Here is a 27737-nt window from a genome sequence, read left to right as displayed (position 1 = left end):
ACTAAATACATTTTTGATAGTCAATTTTAATATTTACTATCTTACAAATACTTTTACAATGAATGTTGGTATAAGTACATAATTTTTTTTGAATTAATAAACAAAGTCTATAGTAGATATTATTATATTTAAAGATTATTGAAATACAAGATTAAAGCTATTAAGGAATTTAAAAAGTAAATAATTGATTTTAAAATTTGAGTTACTTAAAAAAAATACTTATTTTAATCTGTAAATCAAATACTATAGAACAAATAAATACTAATAACAATTTTAAATAATAAATTAACAATTTCTAATACATTTCATGTATAAGTTTAAATTATACATAAATTAGAAAGCATAATGTAAGAATACAGATAATTGGATTTATAACATCTACCACATACTTGAATATTATGTTATACTTTATATTTTATTTAATAAAATTTAAATGGCAAATGAATCATCAAGAAGAGCTTTCAGTTCTTTTAAATGTTGCATTTTACTACCTGTAGAGGTTGATGCTGCTGTTGGTCGTCCACAATACCTATAAAATAATTTTTAATTCAGTATATAATATATTATTAATATTAAAGTATAATAAAAACTTAATGTAGTATTTTTATTCAATATATTTTATTTTTTGAAAATTGTACAATAAAAAAGGATTTATTATTAAAATATGTTTAAAAAAATAAAACAAATCACACATTTTTATTACAATGTATTTAATTTATTATAGTTAATTATAACCTAACAAGTTAAAATCATTAAACACATATTCTGTTTAAATTAAACATTGCACTATACTTTTAACTATGCTAAACCTTTGAACTAAAATTTCCAAAAAAGATATTCTGCTATTCAAAATAAAACATACATGAAAATTTTCAATAATTTTACTTTGTAAAGAATTTATTAAGAACCTTATAACATGTCTCAAATGGATTATATTTTGAAATACACAAAAACTTCATAAAAATTGATTTGATCCTACAATTATGTGAAATTAAAGAAATTAAAACTCATTAAAATTAATTAAGTAATTATAAAATTAATTGGATATAATATATAGTTATTAAAATAATACATTTTATTTAATTGTGTTTAGTTTATTTATTATTATTTCTTCTTCTTCTTCTACCTTGCTCTTCTCTCAACTATTTGGGGTCGGCCACCATTGTCCTAAACTTCTACTAGTCTCGATTTTCTACAATCCCTACACACAAACTAACAGCCCTTATATCATTCTCAATTGTATCCAATCATTTCTTCTTTTGCTTTTCAGAAAATTAATTATGAAATACATGTTCAATAAAATATAACATTGTTTGAGATTAACTTTAACATTAAGAACCAAAATTGGTAGTTTACAAGTGAGAAATCTACAATCCTCAGTAATAACTTACTTAATTTATTTATATTTTATACTCTATTTCAAATAAGAATTATAACAAAACAAAAAAAGCAACCAACTTTTATTGGTGACCATCAGATTTTATTAATTGTATGTAGTTCCTAGTTTAACTTAAAACCAAACAATATATTTTATAACATGGAATGCTATAACTACCAACAACAGAATTATATAATATTTGGCTATAAAAGAGTACCATCATATTTAAAATAGAGTTTAAAAACAATAACTCAAACAAGATAGTGTAATTTTACTGTATTCGGTTTGAATGCAATGATTGCATTTGATAAAAACGATTCTGAGCGGACAAGGGAATCTTTTTTATTTAATTTTATTTATTTTTATGGTGATAAATAAAGCGTTTTAAGAACAGCTTAAGAACAATTTATATAAATAGGTAATTTATAAAATTACCTTTAATTATAATTTATAATTAGGAAATATCATAAAAATGAAAAAAAATATAAAATAAAAGAAAAAGCTCAAAAGTCGCTCAAATGTTTTGAAAATGCTATCATGTCTAGGTATATAATATAAGTAAACAATACTAATTTCAAGTTTTTATGAATATATTTAACCGAATTACAACAAAAAAACTTTAAAGAAACTTTAGAACTTTAAACCGTAAGGAACAAAATCCAAAATACAACAAAAAAGATCTCTAGTCATTTTTCATTTGAAGTAATATTTCTGGTAGAAAACGTCGTCCGTAATTATTGATATTATAAAATCGTGAAATCGTAAAATTTTCTCCTTTAACCACTTTTATTTCGAGTACCATTTAGAAAATCGAAAAATTACCTCCCTAAAGTACCAGCTCAAGAACATGACCTTTCAGAAAAGATGCTACACTTGATACTTTTGAGCAAGTTTAGAGAGAGAAAAAGTGTTTACAAAATAAAAAATAAAAAGAAATAAACATCATTGTAAAACCATTACATTCCTCGCTCCGCTCAGAATCTAAAATTCAAAAAGTTTTCACATAAATATTTATTCATTTTCATAAGTGGTATTATACTCAAAATAAGTAGAAGTAATATTAAGCACAAAAGATGTATTCAATGAAATCCGATTTTAGTAAAAATATAAATTAAAAAAAAGTTATAATCATAAATCAAAAGATTTTTAACTAAAAAATTAATTGAGTCATTGAAACCTCACCTAATACTTCGAGTAGAATTTTTCTGTTCAGGTAAACTTGTTTTTGAAATGTTGTTTGATCGCAAAGAAAATATTCGTGAAATAAATCCTTTAGAATTTTTAGCAAGAGGCCTGCACAGAGAACAAAATGCCTAGGTTCTATTGTTTTTTATGAATGTTTTATCATGAATTGTTATTTCATACTTAATTTAAAAAAAATTTAAATTATTGCGGTCATATCATTTATTCATCAGTACAAATACAATTACAATTATTATTTAATATCAATATAAGTATTTATTTAAATTTAAAAAATCTATTATGAGGAAATTAAATTAAAATTATAGGTATAATTAGAAAAATAATTTAAGTCTTGCATTTTGAATGCTAAAAAGAATTATAATAAATTATTAATTTTAATACACTTTTAAGATTTATTAAAATATGGTACCTATGAACATTCATAATACTAGTATCAATTAAAAAAATATTAACTTCTAATATATGACGATTTCTATAAATAATTTTAGTAAGAAACATGGAATGCACTTTAAAAATAATGAATTAAATTTCATATAATATTAAATAAGCACAAAAAATTATGTTTCGTTTTTACATACTTTTTTACATGAAGTTAAATTTAAATTTTTATTACTATTTATGTATAGGATTTTTTTAAATTTCAATTGTACTATTGGATTTATCAACATAATAAAAATTAACTTACCTAATAGGTTTAGAGTTGTTCAGTACAGTGTGGAACCTAGGTTGTACATACGGCCAAGATCCTTGATTTTTATGTTCTTCCTGTGACCAAACAATATCTGCATTGGGATACTTGGCACATTCTTGTTTGATTAAATCAAATGGAAATGGAGATATTTGTTCAACTCGAGCAATAGCAATACTATCAACAAGATTACGTTCTTCCCTTGACTTAGTTAAATCATAATATACTCTTCCAGAACAAAATATTAATCGCTTAACATTTGATGCATTGTCAGCAGCAGCACCTTTTTCTGGGATTATTCTCAAAAAGTCTGTATCTTCAGTCATTTCATCAAAACTAGATTTAGCTTCAGGATGACGTAACAATGATTTAGGAGTCATGATGACTAATGGTTTCCGGAATGGCAAAGCAATTTGACGACGAAGGATATGGAAATAATTAGCAGGAGTAGTACAATTAGCAACCTAAAATTAAACAATTTTTTTTTTTATTAAAATAATTTTGGTCAAACATTTTTCAAAATATAATACTTACAATCCAATTACCATCATGTAATTGCCGAATAGCAAATTCATCACTTTCTGGAGGGAAATAATCTGGATCATCAGAACTCAATTGCAAGAATCTTTCTAATCTAGCTGATGAATGTTCTGGTCCCTAATATAAATAAAATAATTATACTTAAGTTAATTAATATTGACAGTAATATTGATAATGAATTACCATTCCTTCAAGACCATGAGGCAATAACATAACAAGAGCAGATTGCCGGACCCATTTTGCTTGTCCAGAACCAATAAACTGATCAATAATACATTGAGCAGTATTACAAAAATCACCAAACTGAGCTTCCCAGCATACTAAAGCATTAGGATTGGTCATTGAGAATCCCAATTCAAAACCTTAAATGAATAAATATAAAACATTAATTATGTGAAAATTACAATTTTTTAAAGAATAGTTACCTAACACAGCAAATTCAGACAAAGAACTGTTGCATACAGTATATGGTGCTTGGTCAGGATATAAATTACACAATGGTCTGTATGTAGCTTTGTCAACGAGTTGGTGATGAAGCACATGATGTCTATGAGAAAATGTACCTCTTTCAACATCTTGTCCACTTAATCGCACATGAACACCATCTTTCAAAAGAGATCCAAATGCCATTGCTTCTCCTAATGCCCAATCAACTGTACGATTTTCAACCATTTGCATGCGAGCTTTTAAAATTCTTTCAATACCTGTTTTTAAATGTAATTGAATTCAATAAAAATGTATTCATTATTAAGCACATTTATTTTTTATCAATAAAATTTATTTGAATACATTATGAAAATAGATCAAATTGAAAACCATAAATTAAATAACTTAAAAGGTTTTAAAATATAGTTGTATAATTAATTCAATAAAACTCATTAAAATTAATATATTTATATTACAAATAACTTTTTTTAATTTTTTAATACCTCTATGAATAACAAATTCAGCAGCATTGGGCGGAGGTGATGAAAATCTTTTACCGATATGTACTAATGTTTCTTCTTTAACTCCAGACTTTGAAGCTTTTAATGGATCTTTTCCTTCAAAGAAACCAGACCAAGGGGAATCTAACCAATCTTTGTACTTAATATGTGTTTCTTTTCGTGAAGCCGAGTAATTATCTTCACAAATTTTATCATATTTATCCCAAACATCCTTCAAAAAAAGAACAGTATAATTCAAAATCGGATAGAAAATATAACAGTATTTAATATATATTACTAAATGATAAAATATAAAATAGTTTTATAAATTATCAATATTTGTTGTAATATTTTTGAAAAAAATGTAATTAAATTATCAAAAAAGTTGTCTAATTACCTTAACTTCTTCTTTGGTGACCACTTTTTCTTCTATTAATTTTTCAGCATATTTGTCTAAGACTGGCGGAGTATTTTTTATCACTTTGTACATAATAGGTTGAGTGAACATAGGTTCATCTATTTCATTATGGCCATATCTTCTATAACTTACCTATAGTTAAAATATAATATAATAAAATGAATTTAAGTTTTAATAAATTTAAAATTACAAGATCAATGACAACATCTTTGTGGAAAACATTTCTCCATTCTGCTGCAATATTACAAACATGCATAACTGCTTCAGGGTCATCTGAGTTGACATGGAAAATTGGAGCATTAACTACTCGAGCAACATCTAAATGTAAAAAAAAAAAATGTAAATAATTGTATTAGTAATTAAATTAAAATAATGAATACAAGTACATTTTTTTTTCATAATTTAAACTCTCTATATATATAATTTTACTCATACATAAAATGTAAATTTAAAGTATAAAACTTTAAAAAGAAAATGATACAATTAAACTACAACTTAATGACTCAAAAATAAACATAAAAATAAAAGTATTTAAAATATTTTTTATATAATATAAACATTTTAAATATAAATATATTATATAAATATACTTTAATATAAACATCATAAGATGAATCATATAAATAATAAAATTTGATATAAATACTAGATTAATTAAGTAAAGTACAAAAATACTCATGTTACATTATAAATATAATTTGTATGTATTAGTGCTGTATACATTACCAGTACAATAGGGTGATGATCGAGAATGTCGTGGATCAGTAGTAAATCCAATTTGATTATTGACAACAATATGTATAGTTCCATGGGTAGTGTAATCAGGAAGGTCAGATAAATGGAATGTTTCATACACAACACCTTGACCACAAAATGCTGCATCTCCGTGAAGTAAAAGAGACATTACTTAAAAAAAATAAAATTGTTATACGTATATTAAAAATTATATTTTTAAAATCAATTCAATATTTTATCAAAATACGACGAAAATTAATTTAAAGAATAAATAAAATTATGAATAGCATTTATATTTAAAAAAAATAACACAAATATGCTTCATTTGTTTTGTTAGAATTCTTAACTTTCTTGATTTTTTACTCTTCAAAAATATATTTAGTGCTAAAGTTCAATTCAATAATTCAAAAATCAATAGCAACTTTTATTAGTTATATAACACAGATAAATTAAAAATATCAACTATTTATAAATATGCTAATATATATATATTTTACTATTTACAAATATCAGAGTAAATACAAACTTTTTTCCCTTCTCCATCTCCTTTATAAAATTGTTCAGCTCTGGTTTTTCCTTGCACCACTGGATCTACAGCTTCTAAGTGGGATGGATTAGCCACAACAGCTAAGCGTACATTTTTATTTGTAGCTCGATTCAAACGTTCTACGTATGTACCTAAATGATATTTGACATCACCTGATCCCTAAAAATAATGTACATGATAAAATTGTTTAGTTGATTAAAAATTATTAATTAAAATTAAATACATCATCTTCAGCTTCTAGAGCAGCAAATTGTGTAAAAATTTGACTTAATGGTTTACGGCAAATATTTGCTAAAACATTCAATCGTCCACGATGAGGCATACCCATTATTATTGATTCTACACCATACTCTGTGGATTTATCTATAACTTGTTTCATAGCTGGTATTAAAATTTCACACCCTTCTAGACCAAAACGCTTTTCACTAGACCATTTACGGGCTAAGAATGATTCAAATCTAATAAAAAATAAAAATTGTTATTTAAATAAAAAAAGATACTACAAACAAAACGTGATGATTAGTTTTATCTTGTATATTTAATTTATACCCAGTAGCTCTGGTGAGTCTGGCTAAAATACGCCTTTTTTGTTCTTTATCCATTTCCATTATTCCAGGTGTTTCCATTCGCTGTCTAATCCAATTACATTGTTCTAATGAATTAATAAACATGAATTCTACGCCAATTGATCGACAATAGGTATTTTCTAAACGGTTCAAAATTTCTTTTAAAGGTAATGCATTTTCTTTTCCTCCAATAAATGTTGTGGATGGTAATTTGAACACTCGTTCCATATCTGCTTCTTCTGTTATTCAGTTAAATAATATTGTATTATAACAAAGAAATAAACAAATTTAATGATGAAATATAATAATACAAATTTAAGATACATTATCTTTTTTTGTGTAGGTGCACCTAAATAATGAGATAATACATTCACAAAATGTAATTTAATATGTGAAATTAGTGATAATCAACGGACACACAAAATGATTAATGATGTTTTATATAGCATGCACACAAAATAATAAAATAAAGGTATAAATTGCACAAACTTACTACATACCCATTAATTCGGCTACTTTATTCTGAAGGTGTTGAGAATATGTAGTATTATCGGGTGGTTTGCCTACAAATAAACTCTCAGTTTTTAAAAAAAACAAGTTCAAAAATCAGTAAAATGTTAGTTAAATTTAAAACAGAAGTATTTATTAACAGAAAAATTAAAAATTAATGATTAAATAATTATTTCTAATCTGCTTATAAGCAAAGAAAAAAAATTAATATTCTATACTACTACAAAAATAAATTATTAAATTAAAATAATATCTAATAAATAAAATATATGGGTATACTAATTTAAAATTATAATTTAATCTACAATTTAAATACTTGTTTGGAAAATTATTTTTTTAAATGCTTAATGTTAAAAATATTAAGTGAATAATATTGTAATATCAATAATAAAAGAGTCAAAGAAAATCTTATTTCCTAACACAATTTATTATCCTTGAATATATTTTTACTATTAATAATTATGATCTTGAATTAAAAATATTCTTATACTTTGCTTATTAATTTATTGAGATATTTTCACAATAAAAGTTTTAATCAAACTTACATAATTCATAAACTAAATATCTAAGGTTTGCCTTAGAGTAAAAAATTAACATTTATAAATACAAGTTTGTTGTTAATAAGTGGAGACAATAAGAGAATAAAAAATTACAATGTGAAAAATAATGAAGAAAATGTTTTAATAGTATAATCAGACAAATGTATGTGAAATATAATTATTTATAAAAGAAAATAAAAATATTTTATCTTAAACTCTTAAATCTAAATTTGGTTTACCAATCATAATTTCAAAAATAAGATAACTAAGCCAAGTTAATTATTGATAGATAAACATAAATCATAGAGTAAAAATAAACAATGGAATCAAATTATACAATACCAACTTTTAGTTTAAAATTATATGGTGTATGAAAAGCAAAATGGACAAAACAGGCGGCTAATAAAATTTAATAGTATTTTCAGTTCTTTTTAAATTAAAATTTACCTTAAACAGTTAAATCTCAAAATGCATAAATTAAAATAAAAAGCAAATTGTGAGTAAGTATATCATATAAAAAAATCATTTAAAATGTATGCTATACAACTATAAAATTTAAATAATTTAAATAAAAATATTTATCAATAATACTTAATCTCAACTTATTAAAAATCAAATAAAAGTAGCTGATGTCAAATAATAAAAAATGTTTAGTTTAATAATTAATATTTAAAATTTAAGTTTATATGATACTAATGAACACTAATGATATTAATGAAAATGTCAACAAATTGTATACATTTTCATAAAATTAATTTATTGGTTCATTTTGAAATTGCAAATAATTCAGTTTTTTTTAAATTATTAATAAATTAATATGTATTGTCAATTGATTAATATCTAATTAATATTATTAGTATTAATTTAAAATAAAAAAATGTGTAATATAAAAATTATAACTATTAATATAAATTTACCATATTATTATTCAAAACTTTTAGTATATTTTAGAATGTTAATTGTAAATCATAAAAATTGTAAATGGTTAATTCATTAAATAGGGACTATAAACTATAATAATTATTGGCAAATACACGGTGATTTTTTAAGCATGCTTGCACATTTTTTATGCTTCAGTTATTAAATTTGTCCAATTCTGAGTCATATAAAATTGATGTATACAATAAGACTATTATTTTATTTAATACAAATACTTTTTATAACTCTTAAGGTCTACTCAGAGATAATATTAACTTATGTTTTACAAATGGAAACCCTATTTTATTTAAATGATGAATTGATATAATTGAATCATAAATTTTATTAAATAATTCAAATAATTTTTGTAAAATTTTTTGTTACATAATCAAAATTTGGATCATTACTTTAATTATTATTATAATTAAAAGTTGCATGCGTATGAAAAGTGTAACATATAATAAAAATATTTTGATAAGCATTTAAATTAAATCTGCATTATCTTGAAGCAGTAGCAAATAGCGATTAAATAATTACGATTAATTACATCATACTAAACTAAATTAATAGTAATTTTCTTATACGATTCAAAGAAACTATACTAATTCATTCATAAATTAATTTAATAACTCCAAATGTACTGGTCCAAATTTGGACAATGTATTCTATATAATGGATTACTTATTAGTTTAAGTGAATTAATAATCAGAATGATTTAGATAAATTACATGTATATAAATTATTATTTAAAATAAATTAGATATGAAATCAGAATTTTTTTTTAATTTAAGCAAAAAAGGATGAGCGTACTTAAAAAATAACTTTGTGTACAGTCATAAGAACTTAATACAGTTAGTAAAAATTCGTGCAATAGATGCATTAGTATAAAAATTATAAACTATTAATATTTCATAAGAAAAATTAATTATTCATAGAACAAAAAAAAAAAAATGATTCAATAGACATGAATTACATTCAAATTTGAATGTATGATGCCAACTGTATTACTTACCAAATGGAGGATAACAACCATATAAAATCTCTTGTGGAAGTCTATCATCTTGGTCATCTTTACTTAAATTTAAAGGATCAAGGCGTGCAATATGATGTCCTCGTATCTAATTGGCGGACAAACAAAAAAAGCACAAACATATTTATTTAAAACAAACATTCAACTCATATTAGTAATAATTTAAAACATATTAAATAGAAAAATTAAATCTCACTATAGCTTGTTAGGGTAACAATTAATTTATAAATGATAAAAAACAAATACATTGTAATAAAAATATGATAAGTCAATAACATATAACAATAAAACATAGAATTCAAATTTCTTATACATATTTTAATAAAACCAATTTTAATTTTATTATTATATTATTATATTTTTATATAAACTACTAAATTTAATGTGTAAAAATGAATAAGAATTATATTTGAATTGAATTTTTAGCTAATAAATAAATACAAAATACATTAATAAATGCACATTAATTACAATTAAGTCAAGAAATCTTGTAAAATATTTCTCTCAATAATGTTTCATTATTTAAAATTTATTACATTAATTTATTATTTACAAATAAAATAACATTATTATGTCATTATAATATTATTATGTATGTAAAATATTTCTATTATATTTTACTTTTTAAGTATTAAACCTCAAATGCTTTTTTATTGAATACTGATCGTTTACAAATATTATTAATGATATCCCAATTAAAATTGTTTGAAAATACTTTACATAATTAATGACAATAGCCTAATGTGTTGACTATATTTTATTATATTATAGAACATATGTAAAGTATGAATGATACTTATCAAAAATTATATTTGTATATATAATTATATAAACAGAAAAAATAATTAAAATACAATATTCATCATTTAATTTGAATTTATTTTACCACTTAATACATTTTTGCTCATCAATATATGAAGAAAATATAAATATTAGTCAATCATGTTTTGGTTAAAATAAATCATTAACATGTACTTAAATATGTATTGAAAATATGAATATAAAATTTGTTGGTACATACATATACTTAGTGAATAAATTGAGATATTATATAATTACACCAAATATTTTGTCATTTTATATTGAATATTTTTTGGGCAATAATTACTTGTACAATTGGTAAAGTTACATTTAAAATAAAGATATTTTATGTTTTACATAATTTTTACACATATTCTTACTTGTATTTATACATATATAATTGTATAATATGCATATTTTGTATGAATAATTAATAATACAATTACTTGTTATAAAAATAAATTAGTTAAGACATGCACACACAAGAAACTAGAACTGAGATATAAAACCAAACTATTTAAAAATACCTTACATGTACCTACTATTGCCCAATCTTACCAATGGAATGTTGTCTTAGAACAACATCATGAGGTCTACCTTTTTTGCGAGCATCTACCAAATCTGCATTTGTAAATCCAAGAGGATCAATTTGAGCTACAAAATGACCTCGTACCTATAGTGTATAAAACTTTGGTAATAACTTTTTTAGGTATAATATTTAGCCTATCAAGTTTATTATTTACATAATATTAACATTAATCATAAAATAATAAAAATAATCAATCAAAATGTTCAAACATTAACATATAAGAATGTACACACGACAAGTATATTAAATGTATGTCTAATGTTTGACAAATATACAGATAAAACAATAAGTATATTACATTTATGTAAAATTATAAACAGTAGTTAAGTGGAGTGTACATGATTAATAATTAAGTCTCTGTTTATTATTCAATTGTACCTATATTCATAATATATGTAATAATACAGGGATAATATATATATATAAATACATAGATTTAAAATGATATTCTACAGAAATACCAAAGAATAAAAAATTTAAAGTAACGCAATATTAAAAATGAATAATATATTTTTTATCATACTATCGTGTTACAAACATTTTAATTATCACGTATATTAAATACATAAAATATTAGAACTCTGTTATTAATATAGTTATTTTTTTAACGATTACAGAATGATAATTGTATTTTTAGGTGATAAGAATTAGTTACTTTTATTAGTTTTCATGGTCTACACTTTTACAGCAAAACACTAATTAATATGGCCAATAAAGACAACAAAAATAACAAATAATCATAATATTTAGGTGACAATAATAAATGCTATTGTTGAATACCTAGTGTTTACTATATTGTCTAATACCACAATACAAATTTAACAATTTATACTCATATAAATTACTTTATCTAAATTTAGACAATCAATTAAATGGCTCATTTAAGAAATACTAAATAATAAATAATTTAGTAAGACTTTACCTTTAATTATCTTCATAGTTGTAAGCTAAAACTTTTGGTATATAATTAAGACTTTCTTTTACAAGATATAAGATTCTAATTGTTATTTAGAAACATAAAAATATTAATAGTATTACTCATATTAATATAATTTTTATTTTTGCTCTTTAGAGAATATTATAAATTTATATACATTTTAATAAAATATTACATTGATTAATATTTTAAATTGTATCTTATGAGTAAAAGATAATAAAAACTATAACAATTCATAAGTAATTGTATTCATATTTTTAAAATTATTAGGTTTTAATTATAAAATGACTTATCTTTTAAAGAACAAGAAAGGAAATTAACCTATATTTCCAACTTGTTTAAATTTAAGCATTATTGTTTTTATATATTAAATTCAAAGATGAAGATATACTTAAATTGTTTTCGCTCATTATGTAAGAATTATTATATACCACTAATAAATTAGTACATTAAAAAATTTAATTTAAAAATCAAATTTTTCTTACATAATAAATAAATTAATAATTGATTAATATTTCCAGTAACAACAAACAACTATAACTCCAGTATAACTATTTATGTGAAGTATTAAATGATAATGCCATGTAAGAAATTTGAGTTGGTTTCTTAAACGAAGTATTTTTGGTAATTTCTAATTGGGACTTGTTTCATTCTTTAATATCACTAAATTGTACCAATTCAGTTATTTTACCATTTCCTTTTTTTTTATTATTTCAAAACAAAAACTTAAAGAGTTGTGTGAAATATTTTACCTGATATGATCTTATAATTGCTTGTACAGCCAAGTGATCATCAATCAATTTTTCACTAAATGTTCCTCCCATAGCAGCTGTACTTTGAATAGAAGGTAATATATTAGATAATAACATTTGATTTTTTCCTGGTGGAGCCAGTGAAGGAGGTGCTTGATATGCTGAACCAGGTGGAGCTCCAGCATCACAATTTTTGAAAAAAGCATCCCAAGACTATAGAACAAATAAATAAATAAAACCAAAATGGAATCATAAAATAAACTCTATGGTGTCTTACTTACAACATTAACACTTTTTGGATCTGCTAGCCATGCATTGTACATATCTTCAATATATGAAGCAGAAGTACCATTAAGAAATTGCTCTTGATTAACATTAGTTGAATACTTATTCTCTGACATTGTTAATGACTGAGTTGCTCTTATGAAAGATCTAGATTTAGGTCCAATTAGCCATGTGGCAAATTTTTGTCTGCCAACAATTGTTGGCACACAAGGGACTAATTGATTTACAACCGACTGTGCTCGATGCATTATTCCTAAATAAAAAAAATTATTTAAGTTACATATTTTTTAAAATGCAAAAATATCATGTTGTATGATATAATTTAAAATAATTTTAAAAATCAAAAAAACATAGTAATACAATGTTACTGGTAATTAAATAGAATTACAATATTTTTCTTTGTGAAAATAAAACAGAAGAGGTTTAATATAAATCATGAAAATAATTTTAACTCAATAATATAATTCCTCGTATAATTCAAAAATTATTCAATATACCCCTTTTTAGGAAATGTTTAAATAGACTACATGTTTCTTCAATTATAGTAGTTAATAATAATAGACAAATGCTTTTAAAAGTAATTTTTGAGTTCCACATTAAATAGTATGAAGATATTTTAACAAAAGATATAATAAAAGTATATATGTAAAGATATAAGTAATTAATAATTACAAGTTCAATTAACAAATTAATTTCTTGTTATAAACAGGATAAAATAAACAGGACTGAAATATAATAATTATTATAATCGTACTATTGTAATAAAATCTAGATTCTAGATATTTCACTATTTTGAGACATTACGTAAGGTCATGAAAATCTAAAATTACCAACTATTAAAATACAGGAAAGAAATAAATTAATTTACAAGAAAAAACTAATTATTATTAGTAACCCAGAATTTTTTCTTTCAATTAAATGTTTCAATTTTTATTGAGGTAAGTTAGGTACCTGTCTCATAAAATGAATATGTTAATTCTATAATTTAACATAACAATATGCAGAATAAATAACAATTTTATAAATAGAATATCCAACTTATTTTACTGGTACAAAGCCAAATTGAAAGCAGTACAAGGACATTTATTTTTCTTTTTAACACAATCAAATTTTCCAATAGGTAAATATATTGACATTAAAAATATTTTAATTTTTGAACATGGTTAATTGGTTTTAGGAACAATGGTTTACTGCTATTATTAACATTACTGGCATCAATCATTATTTTAACCTAATTTCTAATTATATAGGTATTTTGTAATAAGTGTTCTGAATAAGTGATTATCAATTATTTATGTCAATGCTAGCATATTTATTAGATTACAAGAATTAATATCAAGCATTTAATCACTTAAAAAATTAATTAAATGAATATTTCACAACTGACACTATGAAATATGTGGCAACCAATTATCTGTGAGTGATTATTAAATTGTAAAAATGATTTATACGGATTCAAAAACAAAACAATGTTATTGAGACTTCCTAGGTAAATCGGTATAAGTAATGAAGTATAAATGACAATGGCTCATTTTCTTTAAATCATAAATAGAAAGTGGTCTATTTCAATCAAAACAACAATAACGAAAGCAACACAGAAACAACAGACACAGTGTAGTTTATGGGAAATTAGAGCACGTCAAGTGCAAAGATCAGTAAAAAAAAAAAAAAAATTGTAGACAAAACGACCAGATATATGAACGTTTAATGGGATGATTGGACATTCGGGCCTGAGCCGATAATCAACAAAAATGATTAATTTGTCCGATCGCAAAAGAAACATCACCTTGACCTAGGATAACTACTGAGCGGTGAGCATTCGAAACAGCGGCAATACGGATTGGATTGTCCTACATCGTTGGGGTGGAGAGGGAGTGGGGCAACGTAAAATCGTAAAAATCGCACGGAGAGGAATGGGCGACACGCGGACCGTTAGAGACGGCCAAGAGGAGGGAAAACTAAAAGTTAAACGATACCGGTACGGAATAGGAAACAACTTACTTTTTGGGATCGGACGAAGTCTACGTTTAATCAATGCTGCTTGCAGCCGTACGCGCAATGTACCGACAGCGCCGTTATCGATAAGCGGGTCACGGGAAAACTACCGACTAATTGAACGGATCAGCGTTACGTTGCATATGGGACAACCGAACGCAGCAAGAGGACCTGGAACGCCGCGGTACGGGTGACGACTACGGTGCGATCGTTGGTTACTGACGTTGCAGACGCGCGCGCAAACAGCTGCTGTGGGCCTCGACGGTAGTGAGTGGGAGCACGAGGGAGAGAGAGGGCTGGCGGCGTGTGTAATAGCCAAACCAATATGTGACCAACGTCCAAGGAGCGGCTGCGACAGCGACACGCGAATGAAATAATCAAATGTTATGCTTTACGCGTGCAAGACGTTGTCACCACTCACTTGTAGCGATCCGACCGAAGGAAGAATAAGAAAAAATAACCTTCCTACTGAACTATTATCACGTCACGCGGCGCGGGAGACGTACGGTGTTAAATCTCGAAATCGATAAAAACCTTAAAAGAAAAACGTACTCTTGATAACCGACTATCTCGTGGCGGTGAACAGTTTACCCGGGCAGAACGTACTGTGACCACCCTTGTCCCGGTAAGATGTCGAATACTACCAATATTATCGTACTATAATGCTAATTCGCTAATTTCAATTATAATTTATATTAAACTGCGTGTCACATTGACTAAAATAATACTAAGCACGGAACCTACATTTTACCGCGAATTACTTAAATATATTTAGTTAATGCAAGTTCAGAAGTAGTATTATTCGTTAATGTAGTCGTGCTCAAGATAGTGTAAATGTATGTTAAGTTAATTTGTATACTTCTGTTATAACGCTTTTTATTTTTTTTATTTTACCATCTACATCCCACATGGACTAAACGTAGATGTTGATTGGTATTTTCCCGTTACGCGCACTTCATAAGCGAAACGTGACGAATTTAAGTGTTACTAGATAGATTATTATAGCCGAATGAGCTCGAAAAAAGTATTTCAAGTACATTATATTTGTAGAGTACATTTCACACGAAGGGGGTGGAGCAAACAACATTCTTGGTATAGCCACATGAGTATACACAAGGAAATTTAATCGAACGTAAGAAGTAAGACTACGGTGACGTATCGATTAAATCTAAACACAACAGTGAATGAGAGGGTGGTATTGCATATGTATATATATGCTCGAGAACATGACCTAGGTACTTTAGTGATATACATAAATGTTTATAATCATTTTCAAATAGTAGAAATGACCTGTGAGCGAGCGTTGAATCACGCCCGACTGATAGGGAGGGAATTCCAATTATCGCAGTAACGACTAAGTGATACGGATAAATGTATCGGCAACTCACACGTTAAAGGTTTTGAAGGGAAAATTAGAAATACAAGTCCTGCACATTAATATCTAATTAAAATTTTACTGCTCACGATACTTCGTGAAGCACAATAAATAGTTGTTATAGCTATTTTGATAGCATCACTCATCGATCGAATGCCGTGACGTGTGTGTAGGTAGAACGTGTACATGTCCTCTTACTGTACACATGGCGTACTAACGTGTAACCTAACATGACGTGTACATGTTCTAAACGTATTCGAGTACAATGTATATAGTACTTGAATATTGGAATAATAATATTATTGCGTGATATTGTGTGTCAGTATAGCTCAAGGTTTATAGATAATATTATTATTCTTTATTTATTATCTACATAAACCTTAGATTCAGCATGTGTCAGTTCAAACACTGAACTGGTGAAATTATATAGATATCTATTTTGTGGTTTTCAGTCATTGATCACATATCTTTACGGTAAATAACATTTCGATTTATAAAAATTCAAAAATATATTTTTTTAATTTTTTTATTTTGTAATTTTAGAATTGAAGTGCTATCTGCATAACATTTTTTACGATTTATTTTAATTACTAACGTATTTTAATATACCTACTAATAAATAACTGATAATAATATTATACACCTGTGCCATAATAATTAGTTTCAAATACTGTTTCAAATGCTATTTGACTCCTACTTCTCATCTCACAGACACTCAAATATACATTATTGTTTATATTGACTCCTTAAATTATTTAGAAACTAAAAACTTTTAGTTATTTTTAGTTAATTTTTTCTGATAATTGAGTTCATTGCCAAAAAAACATGAATGATCTTCGTGAAATTGAAAACATTTTAAAATCAATTTAATTTTTATTATAACACAAATGATTATTATTTATAGAGTAGGTACATTAAAATCATGAATCATATGATATTATGACACACATTGTACAAGTAAATTTATATGAACATGATTGCATTGCCGATAAGCAATCTATCTATCTATACTATACTATATATAAAATTGTAAGGGTTTTTCTTCGACCGCGCTAACCGAGAAAACTACTGAACCGATTTGGCTGAAATTTTTTTTGGCTGAAACCCGACACTCTGCTGAAGGTTTTAGTACCACTTTTGTCAGTAAAAAAGTTCATAAAAGTTCATAAAAAATTAAAAACAATTGTACCTATATTGTGCGTGTACCTATATTCTCAATCAATTATTTAAATACCCTATTTTCATAATTTTACTATTAAATTCACACGTAGTGTGTACAAATAGACAACATCTACGTATTTCAAAAATTATAATGGAAAAATGTCGATTTAATTGTAGAATAAAAATACGGCTTGCAGAATTTTGCGCCCCTGACGTAGTCACAGTTCGCCATACCCTTGCTACGCCACTGTTCCTTTATACCTATGAATGTTAATCTTAAATTTTATATTTGGTTATATAATATGTAATATTTTTGAGTATATTTTGATGATGTGTTTCCTGATACTCAAAATTAAAAATAGCGGGTCAGAGAGTTCATAGTGGCAAAAAAAAGGAAAGAATATATTTTGTATTATTATTTAACATGAATATAAACGGGATTTAACAACTATTATTTAATAAATCGCTTCCTCGTAATGCATCCTGCGCAATGTCATTGACGGATAAAGATCTTACTCCATTTTTAGCTGCTATACCTATGATATTGCATCATCTGCGGGCAATCATTAAAAAACTATCTTTTTCAGGGGTCTCAGACTTGGGATGTAGGCCCTCCGCTTCACATTCTTCAAGTTAATATTGAAGGGTTAATATTAGTTAAGATAAATCGGATTACTTATCAAGATTGAACGATGTTCACATAGGGTGGTCAGGTAAAAAAATAAATGAGGGACAATAAATTCTAACTTGACCTAATCTTTCTATCTAATCATAACTACTAAAAATTTTCATCTTAACATGTTTTACTTGTGGGTTTCATTATGAAATATTAAACGCTAAATATTAAAATTAAAGAAATAGAAAATATATATATTTTAGTATACTTTTATTTTCAACAAAAATTAATTTTAAAATTTTAAACACAGTTTACATATTTTTGTGCTTCATAATGACATAGTGGATATAATGCATACACAGGTAAAGTTTTTTAAGCTTTATCTTCAGCTGTCATCGTGCATTTTTGCATATTGTGGACGTTCTTCAGAAAAGAGTGATTTTTTCTAATTTTGTAGTAAAATTCCATGCAACTTAAATCATATGTTTTGTTAATCAAACAACTTTCTACAGTTGCCACATCCATTTGATTACAAACGCCGATCTAAGTGGAAGTCATCAATGAAAATACTCGTTTTATTGATGCTTTAGAACCAGGTAATAATAATAATAATTTAAGAAATAAGTTAAATTCTTGGACATTATTATGTTGATAGCTAAACCCGGTAACAACGCCCTGTCCCGAAAAACTTTTTCGGAATACCGGGACATGAGTTCCTAAACCGATAACATCCCGGAAAATTCGGAACGAATGGCCACCCTATCAACCTATGTACGGTACACAAGATTGATATCCTACGACTACAAGAAACATACAGGAAACAAAAGTCAACTATTATTGCGTGGAAGTATAACGTAGTTCAAACTTATAGAGCAGCGATAAATGATTACGGGTACTAAATAAGAATTACATAAAGAATAATAAAACAAATTGGAAATTAATTAGTGTGATTGAGGTAAATTAGGTTTTGTTAATAACAATTGAAGGCAATACGAATAAATTAAATAATATAAGTGAATGTAGTTTTTCGGTTCTAATATTTTCTTTGTACACTCTATAAGACCTATAAGCTGATAATTGGAGCCAGTACAACTATTCCTTGAGTTGTTTGTGAGAGTTAGTCCAACCCTGATTTTATATGTGTTTCAATGTTTCATGATAAATTTATTTAAACTATAAAACTTATAAATATGCATTATGATTTATGATTTGTATTGGTCAAATAATAATTTTTTCTAATTAATTTATGTTTATTTACGTGATTAATGGGTGTAATACAACTTTATTTTAGAAATATGAAAACCCACTTTAAATTTTAAGCATTCAATGATATGTACATTGTTTTTTAGTATACATATTAAATGGTGTAAACTGTTACTGTCAAAAACGATATAAAATCTAATATATTTTTATTGAAATATTACATATATAAATTAAATTTTAATGTAGATAGTTTAAACCTTACAAATTATTTAGTAATATTGTTATTTAGCACGAACTATCAAAAGTCAAAATATTAATCTGATCTATTATGATTATTTTTTAAATTTTTTATTTAAATTCTTTGTATAAGGATAACTATAGAATAATAATAAAAGTAATAATTTATAAAAGTATCAACCACCAAAATACAGAATAGATTAAAAATTGTCAGTATAGTCTGGCTATAGAGTATAAACTATATTGCATCGATATACTTAATATACCCATCGGCTTTCAGTGGCATCAACCTAGGTAAGGTATGAAATTAAAAAAATGAATTAAATGTTAATTAAGCAAAATCATTCTCATTTGCTTACGAGTGGGATGCTTTAGTTGCTACTCACTAGCTATTTTATTTTCTGGCGAGAAAAATCGCTTTGTGTTAATCGATATGATTAGAAAAACCGCTTGTGTGCTCGCGAGTAGTCGCGACTAGTTGTGTTTTTAAGTCTTTTTTTTTATTTTTTTCAATTTTATCTTTTTCGTTTCGATAAACGTCTTTTATATTTTTTATTTTGGCTTTTATGTCTTTTTCATCTATTCTCTCTACTAATTTTCAATTGTCAAATTCTGAATAGAAGTTTTTAAATATTTCTTTCTAATTTGATATTACAGTTTTCCTTAAGTTATATATTATAAAGAAGTGGATAGTGTACGTACATTTTTAAAAACAAAATCACTGATATTTTGAATATTCAACTTCAATATATAAATAAAAAAGAAATATTTTAATACTTCAAAAATTAAAAAACTATTAAATTATAATTCAATATTAATATTAATTTTTACTCTTTAACGTTTGATTGTCATATGCATCAGCGAGCAAGTTGGTTAGAATGTAATCGGACAAGTTGGTGCACTTTCACTCACGAGTAACTTAACAAGCATCAAATAAATTTGCCAGAAGTGTACCAAAGATTATATTTAGGTTAAGTTTAGGTTTACTGAAATTTTAACAAATATTTAAAAATTTAATAAAGTTAAATTTCATGAGCTTTTATCGATATTGTTTTATTATATAAGCGATTGCTATCACGGATAAGATTACGGTTGTACCTCTATTTACAATTATATTCCCCTGTCAAATGAAAATTATTAAATTAACCATAAAAAATATGTCTAGTCATGCCCATTGAACATCATATGATAACATATATATACATAATATCTACATGATATACATGATAACATAAGATCGGATTTAATTGATATTGCAACTTTTGTATTGATACCCAGTAAATCAAATCTGATCATTTATGTATACGAATTAGATTAATTACAGTCTTCCTATTTAATTTAATAATGCAATTTTTTGCAATTATTGCAATTTTTGTATACTTCACGTGATAAAATATAAAAATTATTATTTCCAAAGTGGTTTTACTTAAAAAATATAACTACGACGTAAATTTTTACAAATAGTTAAATGTAGTTTAGGATTTTTAAAATTATACTTATCTGAGTTATCCACAAAACTCATAAGTTTAGAAGAATCAAATAGTCAATTACTTAATAGTTTAAACATATTTAGTATAAATACTAAACAAATACTAACTAAATAAAAATATTTATTATAAATATTTCTATAAATATTCTCGGTCCCAATGGAAAACTAGTTAAAGATAAATTAAAATATGTCTTAGAAAAAAATGAAGGGCATAAAACTATTAAAACTTACTCTGAGATTATGACAGGAAATCAAACTGCTTATTTAGATACATCACCCAATTTTTTAAACTATTTTAAATATGCATCGATAACAAGTATCGACGTTAAACATACTTTTTTTATTATAAAAACATATTTTAAGTAACAGACGATACAATTATACAACTTTCAAGAACACAATTTAGAGATGTATATAATTATAAATTTTAATTCAGAATAATGATATATTTTGTAAATGTTATATTGATGTTCATAATATTATTTAAGTAAGTAATTAATGATTATATATTTGATATGATTTTACTATGTAATTTTAATGTATTTCATTGCAATTTTAACATATTTATACTGCAGTTTTGATACATTTTCATTGCAATTTTGGCATATTTTTAATGTAATTTTAAGATATTTTTAATGCAATTATATCCGGTTTTTAATGATAACATATAGAGTTCAATGGCCATGCCTCCAAAATTCGCTTTATGTAATTGAGCTATTACTTCAACTATTTTATTTATGACATACGTATTTTAAATCCTTATCCAAATCCTTATAAGAATTGTCTTTTCTGATCCCCAATATTTTAATGATTGGTTACAATTTATTTATCTTATAATATTTATACTTATTCTAAACTACTAAATATTTTTCAATATGCTTGAGTTTCAGATAGTAGGTAATGTGATAGATATATTGATTGCTGTCCAATTTCATTTTTCGATTTCTTTTTTCAATTTTTCAATTCTGTTTTGTATTACTTTATTAAGAAAGATAGAAAATATATTTCTGATTATTAAATATAAATAATATCTGTAGTTTGTAATAATATATGTTCGTAAACACATTACGCATGTTAGCCACAAAAAAATAAAAAACAAATTAAATAGAATAATCAATTATAAATGTAGTTACGAACATATATTAATTATTAAATTACTTTGTACATTAAAATAGATATAATTTTAAGAATAACATGTATATAAAAATATAGCAATAAATACCATTGTATTATATTTAATCAATAAAAACATAATGATAGAAACGCACAATAACAATAACAATTAGAAACATATAAAAAAACAAGAGAAATGCTCTACCAACCTCTTCTCGGGTAGTCTCCATGAACAGTGTTGTGTCGTGAGTCTTTTACAAAGCATTTACAAAAGTCATGGATATATCAGAGTAATATTTATTTCATTAAAACTTATCATTATTTTTACCAATTAACCACGTCAAAACGAGGTAAGAAAAAACATTTTATACAGAAATATAAAACAATATTTCTTCCTACCACAGAGAAAGGTAATAAAGGTGTTTAGCTTGGTTAGTATATTTATATATCCCTTTGTTTCTTTAAGCTAGATTCTAATTATTACAAGTTTTTAAGGTGAAATTGTTAAGGCGGTTTTGTTTTTATGAGTGAGTTTACTTTTATTTATTGTATGGACATACTTATTGCTTATAACGTTCATACCTACCTAATAGGTAGTACCTTAACGTTTACTGCTGGACGTTGAAGTTGATGACCTTAAAAACATTAAAAAATTATCAAAAAAAAAGATGCAAATATGACATAAAAATGACAAAAAATGTCCTTAAAAATTGACCTAAAGAATTACAAATATTTATTTTAAATTAATAAAAACATATTTTTTTTTATATTTTATTCTATTTTACTATAACATTCTATATAAATTTATCAAAACTTACAAATTAATCAAAATATGACATAAAAATGACAATAAATGTCCTTAAAATATGAAATAAAAAATGACAAACATTTGTTTTATAAATTTGTGAAAACTTACAAATTACTCAAAAATCAAAATCATTGCATTGTATGATTAGAGCCTATTTGATGTTATCAAAAGTAAATCAATGACGATTATCTATTTATAAATATTTATATTTGGAAAAATTTCTCTCCACGTCCACTGAAGTGATTGGGAGACGTAGACGAAAACTAACCGACGTTTTAATTTTCGTCGTTTCGAAAATATTACGAAAAAATAATAAAATTTAGATATAATATTTATTATTCACTACAACAAGACAACGACGAATATAATCGACGAGATAAAATCAGAAAAGTCTTAAGTTATCGACATAATGTTCGATAAGAAATAATAAGAAATTAAATAGTGAAAAATTAGTAAAAATATGTAAAAAATTGCCTAAAAATGTCAAAAAATGACTTAAAATGTAACAAATACCAAAAAATGTAAAGTAAAAATTAGTTATTTGGATTCACATGCTAATGAAACACATTTGTGGCCAGGATAGCATCTTCTAAAAAGTTCGAAAAAAAATGCAAAATGCATCAACTTCCGAGCCCTAGTATACTGCATTACAAATTTTAATAAATTTTTAATTAATTTTACATTTTATTTTATACTCTATTAAATGAAAATATAAAAATTATGTTTGTGTATTACAAGTGTTAATTGTACCTATTTTTAAATTGCTATAATGAAATATTCTATATTTTTTTATATATGTGAACAATTTATTTATGTATTCATAATAATACATATAAGAACTACGTTATTGGATATTTATGTTTCAGACTATCAGTCACGGGATTGATTTTTACAATAACTAAACACTGATTTTCAACTTACCTCCAAGTGATATTATTTTTGTAAAATTAAAAATGATCTATGCCGTCCCTTTATTTCTTCCATGGAAATGTGTTGACAGTATGGTTGTTGATATTTTAAACCATGGTCTTAGAAGAGGTAGAACCATATTTTAAGCCATGGTCAACAGTCTATAATCAATTGTATTATAATTTAATGATAATGGTATGTATTTTTGAGAATTTTAAGTCAACATGTATAGTATTTAGAACCAAAAAATATGTTATAAGTTATAATAATTATTAATGCCGGAAATAAATGGTAACTTAAATGGCAGACGTACGACTTCAATCCCAAGAGCTAGACACAAGAGATGATGAAAAGACGGTGGTGTCTGATGTCAACCATGTAAATGAATCAAATGTTGACTCTAACACCGACCTTATTGCTGATGTGAATCTTCTATCTATATCTGAAAATAATGTCCATTGTGACGACGTAGGACATAATAAATTATATTTAAATTCTACATTATCATCATTGTCTAGTCAATGTAAACCGTCATCGTCGTATTCATCAAATGCTGTAAATAATTGTGAGCTTACCGAAGACGTACAAGAAATTGATGGTGTCAAATATGTTTGTTATAAAAATGAGCAACAAATGAAAGATATCATGCGATTAATACAAAAAGACTTATCCGAACCATATTCTATTTATACGTATCGTTATTTTATACACAATTGGCCTAAATTGTGTTTTTTAGTAAGCTATACACGTACATCTATATATTTAATACTTAAATATTAAATTTAATAAAAACATAAGAATATAAATATTTTAATCATGTTTTAGGCTGTGGATGTTGACAAAAGTGTGGGAGCAATAGTATGTAAGTTGGATGCTCACAGAAAAGTTAGAAGAGGTTATATCGCAATGTTAGCAGTGGATGAAAATTACCGAAAACAACATATTGGTATTATAATTATTTATTAATTAATGTAATATAAATTCTAAAAATAATCTATATTTTAGGTTCTAATTTGGTGTTGAATGCAATTGAAGCTATGGTTAATGATGGTGCAGATGAAGTAAGTTTATTCTATTAATTAATTACAATTATAATTAAATTCATGGATAATTGTATTTTATAGACTAGTGATTTTCATTCTTTTATCTTTCATGACACCTTTAGCCACTAGAATAAAACACCACGTCACCTTAACATCAAAATAATAAATAATCTTAACTATATATATTAGAATAATTCTTGAAATAACAAAAAATAAAAAATAAAGTTCACAGAAAAATAATAAGTACACCTACAATTTATTTGAGTTGCAGGGTTTAATAAACATTAACAGTTAAAATTTTAAATTTGCAAAATAAAAAAAAAAAAGAGAAAAAATAATAATGATTTGTATGAAAACTGATGAAAAATTGGGCTCTAGTGGTTTTTACAAAATTGAAAAAGTCGAGGGCTTATGGTAGAAAGACCGAGTCTCATATTTTCTAAAATTATAGAACTATAACACTACATATCTAGTTACTGTAAAATAACTGACTAACGATCCCAATTAAATCAATAAGATAATCGATAATGCAGAGATTTCGCAAATCAAAATAGTGTATGTATTTATCGGTTCTAAATAATATAAAGACACAAACCTAAAGGTATACTATTTACATGACAGTTGTGAAAATAATATGATTTTCTTAAAATTTTTTTAATTTTCCTTTGGAGATTCTGTGTCACCCCTATACTGCGTCCATGTCACCCCGATTGAGAACCATTGGTATAGACTATTAGTTTTAGTGTAAAGAAAATGCAAATTTATTAATAAACAAAAATACATGTAATAAGAAACTGTTTAATATTTTTAAAATTGTATAAATAATTGTTTTCTGCTTATGTTATTTTGGTCTAGTTTCTTAAAATGATTTATAACAACATTATTGAGTATTTGAGCCAACTGGATATGATTTAAATTATATTACAGAATTAACTTTGGTTTAAACTTATGCTTTTTCTTCTATTGAAATAACAAAATAAGTAACTGAAAAACTACTTTATTAATACTAATGGAAATAATATTATTTTTCCCACTAGAGCTTTAAGCATTAATATAAACATATTATTAAAGTATCAATGATTTTTTGTTACTTTATAGGTAGATAAATAGTTGATATTACTTATAAACACTGATAAAACTACTTAAAATTTTCATATATATTGGTTTATTTAAAGAAAATTAGTTTTATTCAAAAATTATATTTACAATAAATTAAAATTCTATTAAAAAACATTTAAAAATATTTATAATACATTAATTATATTATGTAACATTTCAGGTTGTACTTGAAACAGAAATTACTAATAAACCAGCATTAAAATTGTATGAAAATTTAGGCTTTGTTAGAGACAAACGCCTCTTCTGCTATTATCTGAATGGTGTGGATGCTTTACGTTTAAAATTATGGCTCAGATAAATAACTATGAAACATTTTATATAATATTATGCATCATATGTTGAACAAATAAAAAAAGCAAAATATATGTATTTTATATTGTGCATACAGTGTTTAGATTTATTTAAAATATAATTAACTCATGTATTTCAATATTGTTATGTATAAAAATGAATAAGGTGTAATTTCCTACCCATTGTTGTATAAATTTACTTGAATTAATAAACTTAATTGATATTCAACAATTTATTTTTATTTGTATTTTAGTTAATCTCTTAAAAAAATTAACTACTTTCAGAGTTTTTGAATTTGGACTGAGTAATTCCAATAAATTCATTGTTTTCTATGAAAAATATTATTGTCATGTGTAGGGACGTTGTCATACTATCGATAACAATAAAGTATCGATACTTTTCTTTCAATACAAGTACTTTTTGTATCGATACCATGGTTTCGATACTCTGCTTGTAACGATAAAAAAAACTGGTATCAAATGAATAGTATCGAATCATTTACTAACCACCATATTGGTTCAAAAATCAAAAGTACTCGAATTATTACAATAATTATTATGGTTAGCGTGATGGAGGATTTGTTTACATAAATCTGTCATCACACTATAGTCTATACTGTCAATGATGGATTAGGGGACAGGCTAAAAGGCTTAGGGCAGCTTTTTTTTTTTTTATAGAATTGAGTTTTATTATTGACTTATTAGGTATATTTATTTTAATATATTTTTTTTTTATATTTATCATATAAACACGAATAAAAATAATTTTAAAAAGTTATAGGTAATAATATATTAATATGAACATTGTATATGCTATAGTAAGAATATTACAATTTGAAAATATTTCATTTGTAATAAAATAATTACAATTACTTACTAGTTATTATTAATAACTTATTAATACCTATGTACTTATTGGGAACATCCGACTATCCAAGTATAGGTATTTTCATATCTGGCTATTTATATTTCCGTTATGTGACTGTATAAGCATTGTTTATTTGTACTGGTTATAAT

General features: G+C 24.9%; 2 protein-coding genes across 6 annotated transcripts; one reads left to right on the top strand and one right to left on the bottom strand.

Moving 5' to 3' along the window:
- Positions 1-327: 327 nt before the first annotated feature.
- On the bottom strand, positions 328-15769 carry LOC112689488 (2-oxoglutarate dehydrogenase, mitochondrial). 5 transcript variants are annotated; one of them, XM_025563221.1, is made up of 18 exons: positions 15364-15769; positions 13359-13615; positions 13078-13290; positions 9981-10086; positions 7502-7564; positions 6985-7240; positions 6659-6893; positions 6414-6594; positions 5880-6059; positions 5344-5471; positions 5133-5285; positions 4739-4967; positions 4235-4513; positions 3993-4171; positions 3804-3926; positions 3267-3733; positions 2561-2671; positions 328-529 (listed from the first exon to the last, which is right to left on the bottom strand). In XM_025563221.1, exons 2-18 carry the CDS (start codon positions 13608-13610, stop codon positions 430-432), a joined length of 3255 nt encoding a protein of 1084 aa, XP_025419006.1. In that variant the 5' UTR covers positions 13611-13615; positions 15364-15769; the 3' UTR covers positions 328-429. The 5 variants fall into 5 exon arrangements, with proteins under 5 accessions (XP_025419006.1, XP_025419007.1, XP_025419008.1 ...); XM_025563222.1 differs by lacking the exons at positions 7502-7564; positions 9981-10086 and adding an exon at positions 11358-11472; XM_025563223.1 differs by lacking the exon at positions 7502-7564.
- An 8701-nt stretch (positions 15770-24470) lies between these two features.
- Positions 24471-26780, top strand: LOC112689489 (N-alpha-acetyltransferase 30-like). Its single transcript, XM_025563227.1, has 4 exons — positions 24471-25003; positions 25094-25214; positions 25274-25329; positions 26591-26780. The coding sequence occupies exons 1-4, from the start codon at positions 24569-24571 to the stop codon at positions 26726-26728; spliced, it is 750 nt and encodes a 249-aa protein (XP_025419012.1). The 5' UTR covers positions 24471-24568; the 3' UTR covers positions 26729-26780.
- Positions 26781-27737: the final 957 nt, after the last annotated feature.

Source organism: Sipha flava, unplaced genomic scaffold (assembly GCF_003268045.1).
Source record: "Sipha flava isolate LNK unplaced genomic scaffold, YSA_version1 44_pilon_pilon, whole genome shotgun sequence".
Taxonomy (NCBI): domain Eukaryota; kingdom Metazoa; phylum Arthropoda; class Insecta; order Hemiptera; family Aphididae; genus Sipha; species Sipha flava.
Note: the sequence above shows the minus strand (reverse complement) of the source record. Positions and strands in the feature narration are given on the sequence as shown.

Excerpts from the sequence above, each read along its gene's own strand:
- LOC112689488 (XM_025563221.1), bottom strand. The coding sequence starts at position 13,610 with ATGCATCGAGCACAGTCGGTTGTAAATCAATTAGTCCCTTGTGTGCCA. Across the intron at positions 5,472-5,879 it reads ATCATCACCCTATTGTACTG|ATGTTGCTCGAGTAGTTAAT; the intron begins GTAATGTATACA and ends TTTTACATTTAG. Across the intron at positions 3,927-3,992 it reads CTCATGGTCTTGAAGGAATG|GGACCAGAACATTCATCAGC; the intron begins GTAATTCATTAT and ends TATTTATATTAG.
- LOC112689489 (XM_025563227.1), top strand. The coding sequence starts at position 24,569 with ATGGCAGACGTACGACTTCAATCCCAAGAGCTAGACACAAGAGATGAT. Across the intron at positions 25,004-25,093 it reads GGCCTAAATTGTGTTTTTTA|GCTGTGGATGTTGACAAAAG; the intron begins GTAAGCTATACA and ends ATCATGTTTTAG. Across the intron at positions 25,215-25,273 it reads TTACCGAAAACAACATATTG|GTTCTAATTTGGTGTTGAAT; the intron begins GTATTATAATTA and ends TCTATATTTTAG.